This window comes from Grammomys surdaster, unplaced genomic scaffold, assembly GCF_004785775.1.
Source record: "Grammomys surdaster isolate TR1022 unplaced genomic scaffold, NIH_TR_1.0 1162, whole genome shotgun sequence".
Taxonomy (NCBI): Eukaryota; Metazoa; Chordata; class Mammalia; order Rodentia; family Muridae; genus Grammomys; species Grammomys surdaster.
The window spans coordinates 749,725-769,822 of NW_021605581.1; the positions used below are offsets into that span (position 1 = coordinate 749,725).

The 20,098-nt window shown below is 42.3% G+C and overlaps 1 protein-coding gene across 1 annotated transcript in view; it reads right to left on the minus strand.

Moving 5' to 3' along the window:
• Positions 1 to 1,858: 1,858 nt before the first annotated feature.
• The window catches only part of Exph5 (exophilin 5), a 73,482-nt gene continuing 55,242 nt past the window's right edge, over positions 1,859 to 20,098 (minus strand). The window contains exons 5-6 of the mRNA XM_028783615.1: positions 12,878 to 13,013; positions 1,859 to 7,738 (exon numbers count right to left, since the gene is read on the minus strand). Of these exons, the coding sequence (XP_028639448.1) occupies positions 2,478 to 7,738; positions 12,878 to 13,013 (5,397 nt within the window). The 3' untranslated portion in view covers positions 1,859 to 2,477. The remainder of the gene's footprint in view (positions 7,739 to 12,877; positions 13,014 to 20,098) is intronic.

Below are 20,098 nucleotides of genomic sequence, written 5' to 3' on the forward strand. Positions count from 1 at the left end.
TGAAATAGTATCTCATGGTGATCACTTAAAAAAAACAACAAAGATCTTAATGTTAAAATATCTCTGAATATATTAAAATTATACACAAAGTCATACTATATGAGTTTTACTTAAATAATCAAATAGCAAAAGAGGAAAGGCATATGTACAAACACAACATTAAACTAGAAATTGAATTGTACTTGTTTCTATTCAACTTTTGATCCATTCAGAAGAGCTGGTTTAGAATTCTATTAGGCATCATTGTGAGCTTTAGCCAGAGCTCAAAGTTTGAGTGCACAGGTTTAAGGAAAGGTTTTCCTGTTAGTGACCTCACCTTCACTAAGTTTCAAGTTTTATGGAACTGATACAAACTCTGCCCAGGCCAGACAACAATTATGAGGGCAATAATAATGTATTGATCTTCCTTGTATTTGTGTCTGTGCCAGCTCTCTATATGCTTTTCCAATACCTGCACTCGGCTTCAGCTTCTCTGGATCAACAGTGGGAACTAAAAGTAAGTCAGAAACACTTATAGAACAAGACAAAATCCAGTCCTGTACTGAGATCCTGGATCCCATGTTGCCTGCAGGTCTAGACCACCCTCGTTCATAGACTTTCACCATGAATTACAAGGCGAGAAAGCCCCAGATACTCTATGTAGCAACTAAAGAGGTAGGAAGCCAAATTAGCCATGGCATCACAAGTGATTTACAATACATTAGGGGCTCAGAGTTAAATGTGCCTGAGGGTTTGACAGATGGTTCAGCGGAGAAGCCAAGTGGTTCCCAGACATCATATGACTTTGAATTTTAAGGACTCATACAAGGTTCCCACTGAATGCTCATTTTGGTGAGGCAGCTTAGTACAAAGAGTCTTAAATCACGGGTCTTCACAGAATTGAGTGTAGGGTTGAAAAAAAAAGCAACAATAAAAGGCCTCTGAATCTGTACCAAACAAAAATTAACCCAAAATTAAACACATAAAGAATCCTGGCAGTGCTTACCCAGGGTGCATATATTACCTCACTGCAGCCTTGACTCAAACACACAGCATGCCTCTGGTACTGTGAGGGGGGAGAGGAGGAAAGAACACAGGGAGAGAGGTAGAGGAAGAGAAGGGGCAGGATCTGATATTCTGTTACAAACTGCACTGTTTTTACTGTGCATGCAAAGATTTCTTCTCTTATATAAATGCAATTACAGACAACAAAGACTTTAGAAAGTCCACTCTATTCCCCAGCATGTGGGTAACATTAGTATGTCCTTAGACTGCACTGTGTTAGACAAAAAGATACAACCATCTAATTGGTGTATGTTTGTTTTTACCTTAAACAAATGGTAAATTTGTGTAAGCCAGAAAACTGTTTTAAAATAAATTTGAGTTATCAGTGAATGTTTGATTTGTATATCTATTTTATGTATACATATACCTGATATCATGTAAAAATTCCTCAAATTATAGAACCTGGGCTATAAATAAAGAAATTATGTGAGAAAAGTTTACAAAGCCCAAGACTGGGCTATAAATAAGGAAATGGGAAATGCACAGGTCTGGAGAGATGGGAAAAATCAGATAGGAAGAGAGCAGCAATCATGCTGGCCCAATAAAGAGCTGTCTGTTCATCTCTGTCTGTCAGCTACTTCTCTGTGGCCAAGTCATGCTGCTCACATCATTTGAGTTTTACCCAAGCATTAAGCATGAAAACTTAGCCTTCAAAAATTCAGCCAATCAGCACAACTATCTCAGAGAAATCCCTGAAGGCATTAATGGGACTAACCTTTCATTTATAACCTAACATGTTCTCTAAATGTGTGTCAAGAATCCACTACAGATGTGAAAGTTGCCCAGAGGACAGAGCATAACAAGGATGCTCATTTCTTGCGTGGCTGGAGAGGGCTCAGGAGATAAGAGCACTTGCAGCTCCTGCAGAGGACCTAGGTTTGATTCCCAGAACCCATGTGACTCCTAACAACCATCTGTTCCTCCCATTCCATGGGTTCCAGTGCCCTCTTCCGGCCTCTGTAGACACTGCATAAACATATGCATACACAATGCCTGCATTTTACCCCACTATTGCTTTCCCTATGTTACATTTAATAGCAGGAATTCAGGCTGTGGACAGAGGCAATTCAGTTTTGCAGCTGTGCTGGGTAATTAACAAGTCACAAGGTCGAACATATTCCTAAACTATTAAAGGTAAGAGAAGTTGAGAAAAGAGTGCTAACATTGGAAAGTGGCTTAGAGACGAGGAGGACCAAGTTCAAACACACCAGGAAAAACATAGCAGGAAAAAACACACACACACAAAACCCTTCAAGAACAGTGGGCATTATTCTTAGAATCCAGAAAGGAAAAAATGGAATAAAAAGGGATTGAACACTTCCTAAACCAGCTCTATTTTTTCTGTCTATAATTATTGGACTAATTTCCATGGTAAGCTTTTGGTAAAAAGCAAAACATGACAGTGTTATATTATGCAGTTTCTCGCAAAAGTCTCATAGTTCTGACTCTTTATCGTTTTCATCCAGGTAGTACTCATCATCTGTGGTTGTGTCTGTGTCCCAGTCTGAGTCCAGTGGATCCACTGGGTCGTCCTTGTAGATATTAAGTGGCTCACTTGGAAATAAGCCATCTTCTGGTACCTGACCCGCAGGAGACTTTACCAGCTCTGACTGTGACAGGTTGGAAGCATTAAGCACATCATCCTTGAGGAAGCCAGGGTTCTTGAGGAAACTTGGCTTCCATAATCTTCCCTGTGTGAGTGAGCGTTTGACATTCTCCAAGAAAGCCAACTGCTGCTCTTTCCCAAAAATTCCATAGTCAATAGGCCTGGAAATGGATGAGGTGGACTTGGGACCTTGTGTCCTATTGTTATATGAAGTCCAACTTTCACTTTCGTAAGAGTTAGGAAGCTCGGAAAAAGATTTGAATCTTCGATTGTACCCACTGTTGGGGAAGGAGTCATCTTCAAGGGACAGTTGACTCAGAGCATTGTCAATGGAAGTGTTTTCGGAGAAGTGGCGCCCTCTGGCTTTGGGAGGGTGGCTTGTACACAACAGGTCGCTGTGCACATTGATGTTTCTTAAACTCTTTGACCGATAGAGCTGTGACTCAGGTTCTGACTCTGGAGATGGGGCACTCCTGTGCCGCAGCTGACAATGGGAGTTTATTGTTGATTTCTGTGTAGGCTCTAGGGGGAAAGGAGGACTTAACCTCTGCTGACAGCCAGCACTTTTTTCTAAGGGGCTGGTTAGTGTAAGCTGAGCTGGGGCTCCCAACTCTCCTGAAATCTGAGCTTTAGAACCCTTGGTCTTTTGTGATGCTTCTGAGATGCTGTGTGACCCACTCAGATGTGCTTGCAAAATGTTAGCAGAATTTTGATTGCAGGACTGACCAGGAGGTCCAGGGCTAGAAACTGTGGTCTCCTGGAGAAGGGTCTCACATTTGTCCATATTCATGGGACTGCTTTTATCTGTGGACTCTGTTGATTTTATAATAGGTTCAGGGGATGGTGGGTTGTCCTCTGGTCTATAAAGAGAGAGCCTCCTAAAGCCAGATTTGCTTTCATTTTGGGAGAAGATAGTAGCTACATGTTTTCTGGGACTTAAATCCTTAGCTGGGATTTTTTTGCTTGCTTTAGATATGGCTGTCAATCTATGTTTACCTGAGTATCTGTCTTTTGTTTCTAGGTCATCCATGATGGTTTTATTTTTATTATTTCCTCTAGGAAGTAAAGTTTGATCCCATGTCAACATTTGTCCTTCATCTTCAACCTTCCTCATCTCTGCTGTGTCTGTTTCCTGACTTCCTGCCTGCCTGGGTTCTGACTGCAGACCTGCTCCCCCTGACTGAGCCTCTTCAGCAAGCTGCAGCTTTCGCAATGCTGGTGTCAGAGCAAAGGTTTCACTTTCTGAGTCAGAGAGCATTTTATCAGTCAGGTTTTGGCAGTATGACCCAGTTGTTCCACTGGTTTCCCTAGGCTGTGACCTACTAGAACGGTCAGCTACAACTACAGCCACATGACCTCTCCAAGGATACCGTCCATTTCCTGAAGAGATAGTGGCCATGCCACCTGCACATATTCCAGAATCTCTTCTGATTTGGGAATTTTCAACATTATCTTCTGAGTGAGATGGGAGACTGGAGGGACCACTGCTTCCTCCTTTAGAAGGTTGTTGATGACTCTTAGTGTTTTCTTCTCCAGCACCTTTTTCCTGATGCAGTGATGGGCTCTGTAGGATTTGTCTTAGCAATTCTTTCTCTCTCTTTTCTTTGCTTAGTGAATCATCTAGAGCTGTTTTAGATACATTACTTGGGGAAATCTCTTTGATCCTAGGTTCTTCTCTGTGAAGAGAAACATCTGACCCCACAGAAGCCATTTCCTCTGATGTAGATTTGGAAGTCTCTCTATCTGGCAGTTGGGAGATAGCCTTACTTTGAGGGCTGTGGGAGAGACAGTATGGAGCAGAGTCAACCTGCATCTTTAGGTCGTGTGGTGAAGGTATTCCTGACTGCATTTGTGCAGGACAATTCAGCTCATTGGCTTCTAAAGCATTAGGAGATGCTTTAGCTTCTCCCTGAAAAGCATCTCTAAGTGAATCGGTACCTTGTGCGTACTGCTGAAGGAGGCTGCAGAATTTTTTGCTGGGTTTTCTTGGTAGAGTATAATATATTGAAACCACCTCAAGACACTTCACATTCTCTTCATCGCCAGAAACAGAAAACATGCTAGTCGTCTTAAACTTATGGAGTGCTTTCCCACTTTCTTTTCCTGATCCAGTTGCACACAAAGGTTCAGGGGTTTTGTTTGAAAGGGCAAATGAGTTCATTCTGGGGGCCAGAGGCTCACTACTCTTTCCAATGTGTTCTTGAGCAAGTTCCTTTTCAGAAAATCTAAATGATGATTCACCTTCCAGAGAGTTAAAGAGTCTCCCCGAAAGCCTGGGTATTATAGGAGAAGTATCCATGTCCAGGACTGGTGACTTTTCTCTTTCACCACTTTCAGCCAAGGTACATGGCTCCCCTGAAGGACATGATACCGCCCTCTTGATGAGGAAAGGGAGTGGTCCTTTCCTAACTGAGGCTGATCTAATGGCTTTCATATCTGTCATCCTCTTGGTGGCTTTGGGTGTCCCCATGACTGAATTTGCAGCATCACCCATTGATTCAGGAGAACTGGGCTTGTCAGATGTGCTCTTTCCAGTGAGAACTTCTGCTTTATTTTTTATTTGGAATGGAGGTGGCCCATTCCTAACTGAAGCAGCCACTACCTTACTTTCCTGCTGTCTGCTGTGTATGAGGAAGCTGGCTGGTTTTCTTGGCAAGGTGCAATAGACTGTGCTGAGCTCAGGAGCTTTGATGCTGCTTGGGTCCTCAGCACAGCTACTGCCTTCTCTTGTGGGTGCCGCTCTACTCTCTGTTTTGGTTAGCTTCTCAATACAGGACACACGGCGCCTTACTCTTCCCTTCCCCCTCCCATTCTTGAAGGGAGAGTATGGGTGGCAGTGAACAGCATCATGCGGAAGTGCAGGACCATCATGACTCTCTTGGTCATCTGCAGAATTTACAGCCAGCTGATTATTTTGGTTCTTGGTAGCTTTGTCTTTTTCTTCTCGTTGTTCTTGACCTGGATTTTGGTCTGAAAGGCTCCTGGAGAACACTGTAGTGGAAGGTACCAGAAGAGCACCAAGGAAAGAATCTTGGGGTGCATCTGATGACACATATACAGGATCTCGTGAGACATTGTGCCCAGCAGCCAGCTTGCTGCCATTGGTAGAATGAGTGGAGGGACTTTGCTGTTGCTCAAGATCTAAAATAGCAGGCTCCTTGGAAAGCTGTGATTTTTGGTTAGCAGTGGGTTCAAAGCACCAATGGCTATTTTTAATGGTGCTTGAACTGTCTTCACTACTTCCTGTTTTCTGGTGACAACCTTGATTTGGGCTGGTAAGAGATGTCGATGTTCCACTTTCTTGGATGAAAGCTGCTGAGTCAAGTCTCCTATCCCCAGAAAGACATTTATTTTTGTTCAGTTCATTGCTTTGATCTCTTTGTGTTGTATGAATTTGGGAAGTACCTTTCCTGGAAAAGACCCTAGATGATCTTTTGGAATGTTCTGTGGCAGATGCATTAAAACCATACATGTCATTTTGGGTTGAATCCTGGGAGTGGGCATTATGAAAGTCAGGTAAATCACTAGAGATCACTGTCTGTGAAACAGATTGGGATAACCCAGTTGGCCTGTTCTTCTGGTCCACCTTGTTTAGCTGTTCATCCTCTGAAATAGATGCATCCATATCTTTCTCACTGTTCATTTCTGTGACTGGGATATTGGGCTGGGTTTCAGTAAGAGACAGAGATTCTGTAGAATGGCTACAAGCCACAGGAACTTCTGTACAGTTTCTTATTGGAAGAGAGTCTGGCTTATCAGAGATTATTTTCTGTAAAGTAGCTGTGGAATTCTGGAAGCTGGAACTCTGAGTCTCCCTTCTGTTATCGGGACTCAGGAGGAAGGAAGTTCTGAATGAAGATACTGGAGTCTGAGCCTTGCCAAACAAATAAGGGTTCTCATCTACAGCTTCTTCTATAGGGCCGTGGCCCTGCTGGGAGTCCAGCCCAGAAGGCTGGATGTGGCAACTCGAGTCAGTTATAGAAAACCCATCTGCTGTGACAAAATGGGGTGGAAACCGGTTCTCATTAACATGTGAGATGTCCATGTTCTCCAGTGGGGATGTTTGAAAATCAGATCGCCAGCAATGTGAATCTTCTTGACCTCTGAAAACGTATGTTCCACAGCCAGGAGAACGTGGCCTCCAGTGCTGAGAAGGGACACCATGGCTGCAAACAGATGATGCCCTGTTTGCTTCAACAGAAATCATTTCAAAGTCCTTGTCAGAAGGGAATGGCTTCCTGCTCTGGGGAAAGTTAGACCAGGAAGAATGTTCTTCCTGTCGGCTCCAAAAAGAATTCTGTCCAAATCTCTGTTCTCTGCTCTGTCTGAAGGTACTGCTAAAGAAAGATCTTGCAAACGGATTATTCTGACGGTAGAATGGCATATTCTCTGAGTTCTCCAATGTGTCAGGACCCATTGCATTATCCACAGGGACATTTAAAGGGTAGCTTTGGTAAGTGTTCTGTGAATGGCACACCTCATACCTCCTACTTTCCTGAAAACACCTAGAGGGCACATATTGCTCAGCAGGGTCAATGTCCATTGGTGCTGGTACCCCCAGTGACTCTTCCTGATTCTGCCTATGTCTAGAAGAATCTGACCTATTCCATATGATGGATGATAAAGGGGTCCTTTTGGGGCTTTGCTGGTGCCTCACTGGTGTAAAACTACTCTTGTTTTGAGTATCAGCTGGAAAGTGTAAACTCCTGGCAGTAAAACGCCCTGCAGCAGGCGAGGCTGATCTTTCTCGGCTGTCAAAACACAGAGATGTACTACCAAATGCATTCTTTTGCATGAAGTCTTCCTTTAAGACTCTGGGCTCCCTGGTCCTATACATATCATAAATTGTCTTTGTCCTAGGAGAAAAGGTTTTAAAGCCTTCTCTAGGGGTTCCAGGTCTCAGGATGTCATAGATAGACATGTTGGAAGTTTCACGATGGTAGTTTTCATGCCTTCCTGTGCTCTGACCATGCCTGTTCCTGTGAGACAGTTTGAACTGTGCTCTCGATCCGTGGTCGAATGGCACTCTGGTATTCATCAAGCCTGAAGATTGTTCCTGAGCCAGCTTGTTGTCCAAATCATCTAAAACTAAAGGAGAAGGGGAATTAATTTTTGTATATGATTTTGTAGTTTTATAACAATTAGAGTCATTAAAGTCCCCCTTCTGAGACTCATATTTTGTTATTACAAATATAACATTAATCTTTTTTTTTCCATTTTGTTTTTTTTCAAGACAGGGTTTCTATGTGTAGTCCTGGCTGTCCTGGAACTCACTATAGAGACCAGGCTGGCCTCAAACTCAGATCTGCTTGCCTCTGTCACTCAACTGCTAGGATTAAAGGAGTGTGTCACAACCACCACCTGGCTAATATAACATGAATCTTGATAGTATTTAAATGATCATATGACTTTTACAAGACTGTAATGCAGTTCTCTTTTCTCATCATATCTTTAAGGATATAAAGCTATATTTTGGGGTGAGGAGATAAACTCAGTCAGTAAAATATTTGCTCTACAAGCATGAAGACCTGGATTTAGTCGCCAGAAAGAAGCCAGAATAGTGTCATGAGTTTGCAGTCCCCACAGTGGGGGAAGGGAGAGCAGAGACAGGTGGGGCCTTGGGGCTTGCTGGCCAGCCACCCTAACCTAAATGCAAAGTCCTGATTCCAGGAAGATCTGGTCTCAAACAACAAGCTGGGGATCAGAGTGTCAGCTCAGTCATTCAGACTGATGACTACATAAACAGGAACACTTGAATTTAGAGTACCCAAGTAGAAGGCCAGGTGTGGTGACCTGGACATGTAATCCTATCACTGGTGAGGCAGAGATAAGGGATTCCTGGAACTCAGCAGACAACCAGTCTAGTCAAATTGGTGAGCTCCAGGTTCAGTGAGATACCTTGTTACAAAAAATAAGGCAGAAGTTGGGATGATGGCTCAGCAAATCCCTGGAATCCATATAAAAAAGCTGGGTTTGATGGCATTCATCTATAACCCCAGGACTCTTACAGCAAGAAGAGAAGTGGAGATGAAAAGAGGCAAAAGCCCTTGTGAACCAGCCACCTTGGAAGATACTATACAATGATAGCAATCCTGCTTTAAAAAGGTGGAAAGGACTCCTGAGAGTTGACCTTTGACCTCTTGAGCACACTCACTTCTATACTCATGCACACATATACATACAAATACAAAAAATAATTGTCTGAAGGTAGAGAGCTCAGTGAATCAAGTGCTTACCCAGTGTGGCTGTTTGAATGAAAATGGCCCCCAAAGTCCCCTAGGGAATGGTACTATTAGGAGGTGTGGCTTTGTTGGAGTAGGTCTGGCCATGTTGGAGGAAGTGTCACTAGGTGAGGTTTGAGTTTTCAGATGCTCAAGCCAGGCCCACTGGCTCACTCTCTCTCCCTGCTGCCTGCCGATCTGAATGTAGACCTCTCAGTTACCTCTCTAGCTACCATGCTGCCAGGCTTCCCATAAACTAGACCCAATGAAATGTTTTCTTATGTACAAACCCTCATGTGCATCCCACAGAGGCAAGCATGCACACACACCACACATACATACATACAAACATACACACACACATACATACATACATACATACATACATGAATAAAAAAGGTAGAAAGCCAATTAGGAAGACACTCAATAGCCAGGCAGTGGTTGTGCACGCCTTTAATCCCAGCACTTGGGAGGCAGAGGCAGGTGGATTTCTGAGTTCGAGGCCAGCCTGGTCTACAGAGTGAGTTCCAAGACAGCCAGGGCTACACAGAGAAACCCTGTCTCGAAAAACCAAAAAAAAAAAAGAAGACACTCAATATTGATTTCTGGCCACAACACACATAATAACTCACATGCTCACCCACACATATATGAACATATACACACAAAACAAGGTGGAAGGTGGAAAGCTCCTGAGGAACCACATATAAAGTTGACTTCTGGCCTCTACATGCAAATGAACACACACACACACACACACACACGCATGCGCACACACACACATTTGCTTTCACACACACTCCTATGTGTGCATACATATACACAAAGTTATACTTTTTTCTAATAAATTTCAACTAGGTTCTTTCTTTCTTTCTTTTTTTTCTTTTTTTTTTTTTTCCGTTTTTCGAGACAGGGTTTCTCTGTGTAGCCCTGGCTGTCCTGGAACTCACTCTGTAGACCAGGCTGACCTCGAACTCAGAAATCCACCTGCCTCTGCCTCCCAAGTGCTGGGATTAAAGGCGTGCACCACCACTGCCTGTCCGGTTCTTTCTGTGTAAGTCTTTTTACTCTTTGTGCATCGTGGGCTAATAACAGAAGCAAATAGTGTAGATTGCAATATACACTTGCCAGTGAATTGCTAGGCACACTGAGGATTATTAGTTCATGTCTCTCTATTTCTTTCATGTAACAAGGTTACTGTAATAGTTCAACTTTATTCACATCATGAGTCTGTAATATAAATAAGCCTGTGCATGGTATATGATTTCTTAGCTGTTCTGTTCAGAAAATAGCATCACAGACAAAAGTTCAGTACCATTTAATGTATAAACACTTAGTTGAGTACATTTGGATGATATGTGGAATTTAAAGTTCTATACAATATTATTAAATGATATGTTAACTGTAGAGGCTTTTTCTCCCCCAGAAAACTACTGTAATATAGCAATTCCCATGTGTCAGGCACAGAGCAGCAATTAATAAGTACTTATATAAACTTTACAGGGGTGGCATTTTTACTATTTTTGTTTTATAAGTGAGGACACTGAAGAAATCAAGACAAGGCCCAGGTCATTTAGTGCAGGGATTTGGACCCAGACACTGTCTCCTGAGTCCTTCTACACAAAGGCTTAAGCCATGCAAATGAGATAGAGCTTTATTAGGAGGGAAAGCTGCTGTTGTAAACCAATGCTGACATTTATCTTATGGTCCCAGAGAGGGTGCTATCCAAGCCAGGGCGCAGTGATCTCTTTATAATATGAAGGATGGAGGCTAAGCCCAGACCCAGGGTACCAAAAGTACCTTAGTCTGCAACTTTAGACAAGCCACTGTACATCATCCAAGTTGTTGTGGCTGCGAGAGCAAAACAAGAGCAATACACCTGTCAAGCTGATGGGTGACAGACCAAAATGGGAACAATGTATCTTGCAGGTTAAGGGTTCTGTTTGTAGCTAAGATAGTTAAGAATAAGTTCCTGGCTGTCTTATGTTAAGTTCTTTCACATTAAGGTATCTATTTGTAATTGAGAAGAAGTTCTTGTCTGCCCTGCGCAGGTTAAGGTTTCTGTTTGTAGTTAAAATATGTTTCTGTTTGTCCTGTGTTAAGTCCATGCAAGTTAAGGTTTTTATTTGTAATTAAGAAGAAGTTCCTGTTTCTTAGATCTGATGTAAACTACTTGCAACCCCATTCATACAATGCATTTGCTTACCCATGATCCTTCTCTTTCATTGTATCTTTTTAACAATGTATAACAGATTTCTCTCACCCCTGTGAACACCTTATCTCTCCTATGAGAGAGACTTCAAGAGACCAGCAGAGGCTGCTCTTTCAAATCCCAACTTAAGGTAAAACAGCTGGCTGGCCAGTCCCAAGTTACATCAAAATACAGCTTGCTTTAATTGGACAATCATGGATTTGGTCTTTTTGAAATTTTCAGGCTTAACACTGGCATTGTTTTGAGTTGTATTTAATCATAGTAAGGATTTTCCTCCATTAAACTATTATAACTACACTCTCTTTAAGGTGTTTAGATTTTTCTAAGACTGCCTTATAACAGACATATTAGTGTATATATTTTATGATGAACACAAATCAGTTATGCATTTATTGGTGAAATACTCCCTAATAAAAATCAGATCGGACGTAGAAGTGTGTATTTTTCAAAGTGCTGAAGCTCGGCATCTACAGAAATCTTTCTTCCTTGTGCTAAGGACTCGCTTCAGTTATATTACTTGCTATTTAGTACTTTTTTAAACTAATAAATCATGGAAAGCAAGCCATATCAGCATCTGAGTACATACAGCTGTCATGTATGGATGTACAAGCAATGTGCCAATCACATCTGGGCAGGCACTAGAGGGATCTTTTCCCTTCTGTTCCAGACTTCTCCTCTGTAAGTGCTCCTGAGCTGACAATGCCAGCAGAGCTCATCTTGATCACTAAGATCGTATGAGGAAAGGATGCTCAATGGAAAGCCACTTGACTCCTAGTCACTGAAACAATCCACAATAAAATTATCAACTACGCCAGATTATAAGAGAGGAAAAAAGATAAAAAAGAAAACTTTACAGAATTAATGAAACCTGCCTTTAAAACAAATGATAAAATAAAAAACTCTCCTCTTTGAGCTGTTTAACTCCCTCAAAACATTAAAGCCTATGTCTGCTACAAAACAAAATTCACTTAGAATAGAAAACACAAAAGAGATTATGGACACATGGACTCCTACCCAGGAAGAGCCGCTCTTATCCCATAACAAAATCCACCTACTCAAAGATGTTCAGAAGCTATCTTAATGGGGCTGCTTTTCTTGAGAGGCCTAGAAATTAGTGCTCTGTTTCCTACCTTATTTTCAGAGACGGGTACCAGGATCATTCCTCTTCAAACAAAAGCTTCATTTGGATTAGATTTTCCCCTGGTCCCTGCCCATCTTGCCCCAGGGTGTTCCTAGACAGCCGAGTCTACAGGCTCTCCTGAATGACTACCACTGGTTCCATTTCACCGAAGACAGGTTGATTGTTTCCTCACTGTAAAGCTGCTGAATGACCATGCATTTAACTTTCCTATTGGCCAGGCTGATTGTGATCCAGAATATCACATGTAAGTTGAACTGTGGTATTAGTAGTAAGATTCATGTGTATTACGCACTTCTGGAATCTAAACCTGTTCAGTGAATTAATGACTACAGGATTTTATCACAGTGCATTTAGCCCTAATCAGGAACAGAGTTTTAAGGGCTAGTTTTATAGATGTGTTTCTTCTTGACCCAAGGTAAAATATTAAACATTATTACCAGCCCATACATTTGTCATTCTTTGATCTCAGATTATTGGCTTAGATTTATATTTAACCATAAGATTCAAGATCTGGGTCATAACATAGAATCCTCCGAGATGAAGGAAGCTAGTCCAGGCCTTGATTTGTTTAGAGCATGGAGTACAAACTACAGTCAATATTTGTCTCTCTTTAGTTCCCGGAGTTCTCAGGGAGAGCTGGTGCATGAGCTTACCTTGGAAGAACTCACTCTCCAGCAGGGAAGCGTCCCAGGGCGGAGGCATACCACTTTCCTCCCTCATGATGGCTGGCTTAGGAGCAAACACACTGGCAACTGGTTGATTCCCAACAGGGAAATTGTATATTTTTGCCTGTCAATTTTAAAATGAAAAGAAAAAAAAAGATTATTTTACATCTTCTCTAGCTCAAGTACTCACATGTTCTCCTAAAATGTCAATGGTTCTAGGCTAAGAATGACTGATCAATTTTCCTAACATTTGTTTCTCAGTTTCGTTTCTTTATTTTTTCTGTTTACAATAGATGATGAACACCTACACATAGCCTCATATGCATGCTTCCCTAGGTATATATCCACACATACATTATCCTACACATATATGCACATTCCCCTATACATACCCACCTAGGCATGCTCCTCTAAACATACCCCCACTCACGCATTCCCCTATGCACACTCATGCACACTCCCCTATATATACCTTCTCACACACATACACTATTCTATACGCACATTCATATGTACAATTCCTATACATAATTCGATGTTAATTCTTATAATAACGATGTTCAGGAAGACACTGAGACTCTTTCAGAATTAAACAGACCTTATAGTAGGAGAACAATTCCTGGCAATCAGATAATTAACCTTTCTCAAGTTGGGAGTATTGTCTCCATGTGATAGTGGCTAGGACTTTGGATTTTCTGACTGACTGTGCATTTTCTATTAAGAGTATCTTAGCAGCCATCCAGATGGACCTTGAGTTTTGTGAGCTCAGAAGGCTTCTAAAAGGACAGTACTCCTATCTAGAGGCCATTCTGATTGACAGAACAGAGAAGAAACACAAGGAGAGTGGTCAAATACATGTAACATGAAAACAGAAGGGAGGAAAGGGACCAGAGAGCAGAAGCAAGGAAAGGACAGGAAAAATAAAGTATGGACATGGCATGCCAGAACTCAGCATACTTATGAGGATTTTGAAAACAAACTATATTTTTAGAGGAAGAAGAGTGGAGAACCCTCACACTCACAGCCACGAGCAGTACTAATTCTGAAACAAAGCATTCACAGGTAAGACCTTGCATATCATTTTAAACTACTGCTATTTTTAAAGGATTTAGGAGACGGATATAAAGCTGAAGTTGTATTCTGTTAAAAAACAAAACCTAGACAGGCGGTGGTGGCGCACGTCTTTAATCCTAGCACTTGGGAGGCAGAGGCAGGCAGATTTCTGAGTTTGAGAGTTCGAGGCTAGCCTGGTCTACAGAGTGAGTTCTAGGACAGCCAGGGCTATACAGAGAAACCCTGTCTCGAAAAAAACAAACAAAAAAACCCCAAAACAAACAAACAAACAACAACAACAACAACAAAAACCCTAGCAAGTGTTCCCATTGATATCAAACTCAATCACTGCCCTACTTTCAAGCTTGAGTAGGTTTATAACCTTGAGGGGATGACCCCGCCCACCTCCACTTGAGGTGCCACAACTCCTCCTGGATTTCTTTTGTCAAACTGGCTGTCAGCCCTGCTTCCGGCCTCAGCTCATCCTGCCAGGGTTTGATTTCTGAGCAAGGCTGGCAGCACTGGTCCTGTCCCCTTTACTTGCAGGTCACTCTGCCATCCAGTCAGCCCGTGCCTTTGGAGTACTTGGCTCCCTAGTATCTCCTTTCTACCTCACATCGCATCCCATCTTATCTGTGAGGTTGGAGGTCAGAGGTCAAACCTTGCCAAGGCCCCCGTTAAGAGTCCAGGTCCCTGTATACCCCCACACCTCCCTTGTTTGCCCCCAGACACCTGCCTAGGTTTCACTGACTTGTGTTTGTAGCCCTATGGGCATAAGTAAACACTCACAAAGGAGGCTTATCAATGAAGAAACAACATTTCTATGATAATTTATTCATTATTGAATATAATCTGTCACACAACTATAAAAATATAAGGTAAACAAATAAAACTTTGATTATAGATACCCATTAGAGACATGAAAACTGAAAGTTAATCACTTGAAAAAAATGTTTAAAGTTAGTTCTTTTATCCCTAGACTATGAAGAGGCTACTCTTTCATACTCTTCCAGGCCTCTTCTGTTTTTCTAGTTTTGTTTCATTGTTTTGAGACAGGATCTTACTTTGTAGCCCAGGCTGACTTGGAGCTCACTAGGTAGCCTACCAGGCTGGCCTCCACATTACAGTAAATTTTCCTGCTGGGCGGTGGTGGCGCACGCCTTTAATCCCAGCACTTGGGAGGCAGAGGCAGGTGGATTTCTGAGTTTGAGAGTTTCGAGGCTAGCCTGGTCTACAGAGTGAGTTCCAGGACAGCCAGGGCTATACAGAGAAACCGTGTCTTGAAAAAACAAAACAAAAAAAAATTTTTTTTTCCTACCTCAGTCTCTCAAATAATTAGAGGTGTGTAGTACAACACTGGCTCAATTCTCCATTTTATTAACAATCTGTTATAGATGTTATAAAATCTATCATTCCGAAATTGTAGTTTTGGTAGTTGCTACAAAAAGAAATTACTAGATAAAAGTTACCAAGCATGATTCTGTCTGTCAAGGTCAACCTGAGACAGAGCAAGTTTAAGCCCAGGTATAGAGGGAATGGTAGTCTTAGTATGGGAACCCACCCAGCTAAGCTTATTGTTTGTGCTTACAAAGGGAGGGAGATATCTGAGTTCATTTGCTATATTTAAAAAAAAAATGTACTGGCTGTCTTTTTCTAAGAATCAAGGGGCTAATATCATATAATGGTGATTTATGAAAAAATCAAAAGGGAACCTGGAATAATGATTTGAATTGATATGTAAATAAAAGACTGGGCTTTGCAAGAGCTGAGCTATCCACACAGCTGTCTGGAGAGCCAGCTCAAGCAAAACACAGAGCTGTCAGCTTGTACCCACATTTGACTCCTTTTGCCTCTCCCAAACATCCCTTCCTCAGGAGCTCCTCTCCAAGCTGAGGCTGGTCCTTGGCAATGGCTGCTCATCCTTCCAAGTCCAGGTCCTGTATTAGCACTTCCTCCATAGGAACCTGTCCTCAACCCTCCCGGTCAGAAGTCATTCCCGCCATACTGTTTATACTTTTTTGTTGTTGCATTTACATGCATCAATATTGCATGTTACATTTGCAATATTACATTGCATAATATTACATTTACATAATATTATACACTACAGCATCATGTCCAAAGTTTGGATTCCTTTTATTTTACTCTGCCACTAGCTTTCTCTCCTTCCTACCCACCAGAAATCTCTCTCTTCTCTCTGATTAAAGAATCCAAGAATCCAAAGACAGAAGAGTCAGGTCCTGGAGGTGGCGGACTTCCAAAGAAAGCAATAAAGCAGCGCCTTCTTGTTTGTATCATGAATATCAACATAATACATAGTCTGCAAGGGCTGACTAATGCCAAATTCAAGATACTCTCCTGCCATAGGAATAGTCTCCTTTTCTGGACTTATCTAAACCATTTTTTAGAAATTTGTGTGTGGAAGTGGTAGTATGGTGTGTGCCTGTTATGTGTATGTGTGTGCAGGAACATGCACCCTGTGAACACATACCAGAGTCAGAGGAGGATGTCTTGTCTTCCTCTGTCACATGCCACACTATTCTCGTGGCATGGTCTCTCGCTGCATCTGAAGTACATCGTTTTCAAAAGACTAGTGGCCTCCCATGATCCTTGTTTTCACCTCCCAGTGCTGGAGTTACAGGGATTTTGTATAGGATTTTTCTGTGTAGCCCTGGCTATCCTAGAACTCTCTCTGTAGACCAGGCTGGCCCTAGAGTCAAAGATCTGCCTGCCTCTGCCTCCTAAGTGCCAGGACTGCCTGTCTTTGTAAGCTGGCTCTTATGTAGGAGCTGAGGATTTGAACTCAGGTCCTCATGCTTGCTCAGCAAGTGTGCTTCCCCGCTGAGCCATCTCCCCATCCCAGCTAATACATCTGGGTTTTTTTTTTTTTGTTGTTGTTGTTTACTCATTTGCTACCAACATTCTTGTATTTTAAAAATCATTCATTCATTTAAAAAGATATTACAGGGCTGGAGAGATGACTCAGTGGTTAGGAGCACTGGCTATTCTTTCAGAAGACCTGGGTTCAATTCCCAGTACTCACATGGCTGCTAATAACTGTCTAAATATCCAGTTCCAGGAGATCCAACACCTTCTCACCTCTGTGGTTACTGCATACATGTGGTGTACAGACATACATGCAGGTAAAAACAATTAGACATTAAATAAAAGCAAATAAATCTTTAAAACTATTTATTTATTTGAGGGTGTGTGTTCCATGGTGGAGGTCAGAGGACAACTTGCAGGAATTAGGTCTTTCTTATTCTACTATGTGGGTTCCAGGGATAAAACTGACGTTTTTGAGGTGTTTTTTTTTTTTTTAATTGTCTGAACCATCTTGCTAGCCTTCAGTTATTTTTTAAATGTTATACTTCTTATATCTTTTCTCCTTATATTCTTGGAACAAATTTGTAGCCTAGTTAAGGATTTATCACTCCCATTTTGGAGATAAAGCAACTGAATTTCAGATGAATGTCATACTGACATCACATGAGTGATGCATATCAAAGGTGGCTATTCGAACTCACCGGACCTGGTTTCAAACCCTGATCTTTCCAATGCAACCTTTGCTAATGCGTACATTTACATGACAATCCATCTGGAAGGTGGAGCCTAGCCTTAAACATACCCTGCCCTTCTGTGAGGAGTGACACTTTGTGCGTAGTTATACACTGACTTAGGACACACCAAGACAGAAAACCACAGAGGAAAGGTTACAAGCAAAAATTATAATATAGCTGATTAATGAAAAAAGTTTTCCATTTTCAGGAAGCAGAAGCAGGCAGACCAATGAGTTTGAGGCCAACATTGTTTACAGAATGAGTTCGGGACAGCGGGAATACACAGATAAACCCTGTCTTGAGGTGAGAAAAAAAAGAAAAGAAAAAAAAAGTTCTCTATTAGGACCCTGAAAAGCCTGTTGAAAGGAGGTCAGCATAGTGGTTATTTATAAATGCTACACAATGGCAGCCTGGCTCTTCCCAGGAACGTCTACATCAGAAGTTCTCAACCTGTGGGTCATGATCCCTTGGGAGCGGGGGTCAAACATCAATCATATATATCTTTCATATTAGATATTTACATTATAATTCATAACTGGCAAAATTACAGTAATGAAGTAGCAAGGAAAATAATTTTGGTTTGGGGGTCACCACACCATGAGGGGCTGTATCAAAGGGTTGCAGCATTAGGAAGGTTGATTACCACAGGTCTGCGTCTCTCTGGGTGAATCATTTAAACCTTCTTGTGCCATAGTGACTTTGTTGATAAAATGAAACTAAGGACAGTAGAAAGCAGTGCTTCCTGTCTGGGCTGCTGAGAAGATTAGCTGACTTAATAGCTGGGAACCACTGAGAACAGCCTGGGCCTTAGCAAATCCCCCTTGCCTACTGTTGCCATGCTTTGGGGTTATGGAGAATTTTCTGGAGAACATCTGAGACCTCATGAGCTAGGCAGATGTCTAATAGGACATTGTATGAGACCAGCGTCTTCAGATGCTGGCTTTCAGGAAACGGAGAACATAAAAGCCACTGAATAAACAAGGCCCTTTACACAACTTCAGTGCCCTCTCCTGATACTGTCTGCAGTGTTGACATAACTAAACAAACACAGCTCCCGTCAGAGTGTAACCTTCAAACACTTGAGAACTTCCTAGGGTGGCCAAACCTGCAGGGCGGCTGAGGGATTGGGAACCCATGCTGCCTGATACCATCAAATGCCTTGGTAAAGTCAACAAATTAAATTTTAAGGTGCTCCCAGATTTGTTCTGTGTCTGATCTCTGGCAGAGATCACATCCAGCAATGTGTTCTGGGACCTGTGGCTTAAAATCACATATTCATTTCTGCTTTCTGGTCTGGATGCACAGGCTATACCAGGCAGGACTAGGCAGAGAGAAACGCGATGCTATCTACTTGGTAAGTCCCACTTTGGAGGTGTGTCCCTCCAGACACAATGCTGGCAGTAGTAAGCTAAACTAGAATGTGTTCAGAGAAAGTAAAAGCAACTACCTGGCCCTGGTAATCTTTCTTTGTCGTTTCCTCCTCCTCCTCCTCCTCCTCCTCCTCCTCCTCCTCCTCCTCCTCCTCCTCCTCCTCCTCCTCCACCTTCTCCTCCTCCTCCTCTTCCTTCTCCTCTTCCTCCTTCCTCTTCCTTTTCCTCTTCTTCTCCTCCTCTTCTCCCTCCTCCTCCTCCTCTTCCTTCTTCTTTTCGTTTTTCTGAGATAAGATCTTATATAGCTATGGGCTAGCCTTGAACTTGCTATGTAGCAGAGGCTGCTGTGAACTTCTGACCCTCCCATGTGATGGAATTACAGGCATGTACCACCATGCAGTGGGTTTGTCTGGTGCATGCACATGCAAATGTGCTTGTGTGTGTGTGTGTGGTTTGAGATATGGTTTCTTATAGCCCAGGCTAGCCTTGTTGAACTCAGGCAAGCACTATATCAACTAAATGACATCTCTGTCCCTGAAGGTAGACTTTAACGTTAGATTCTTCTCTCGTCAGGAAATTGTTCTCAACTGGAGGCTACAGGTTCCGCTGGGAACATCTGGCAATCTCTATCACAAATGGATGGAGGGGAGATCCTGATATCCTTTAGGCAGAGGCGAGGGACTGTTACAAATCCTGCAGTATACTGGCCAACACCCTCACAGAGCATAGTTCGGCTGAAAATATCCATGGTGGAGTCTGAGGAGTCCCATGCTAGGTTATCTTTAAGTTTCCATCTAGAGCCAAGCATCCGGTGTTTCTGAAGTGATTTGTTTCTTTAATTGTGCAAATGTTTAAATAGTGACTACCATCTCTTGTCAGAGGAGGGTCGTTCAGTCATGCCGTAAACCTCACACAAAATATTAACATCCTCCTGTATCATTCCTGCCCAGCTGCCAATGAAGTGGTGGGAAACTCATCACCTTGGATTTGGCCAAGAATCCCTGTGGCATCAGCATCAACTCCCAGGATGACACACACAGCTCTGGCTTTAAGGAGTGGGAACTTCCTTTCTTTTCCTTCTGGTGGAAGCAGGAGCTGCTCTCAGGCTCATTGGCAAGTCCCTTACATGCTAAGAGCTGTGAAAGAATTCACTAAAAATGGCAACCGGAAGTGATTTTTTTCTTTTTCTTTTTCTCTTTCTTTTTCTCTTTCTTTCTTCCTTCCTT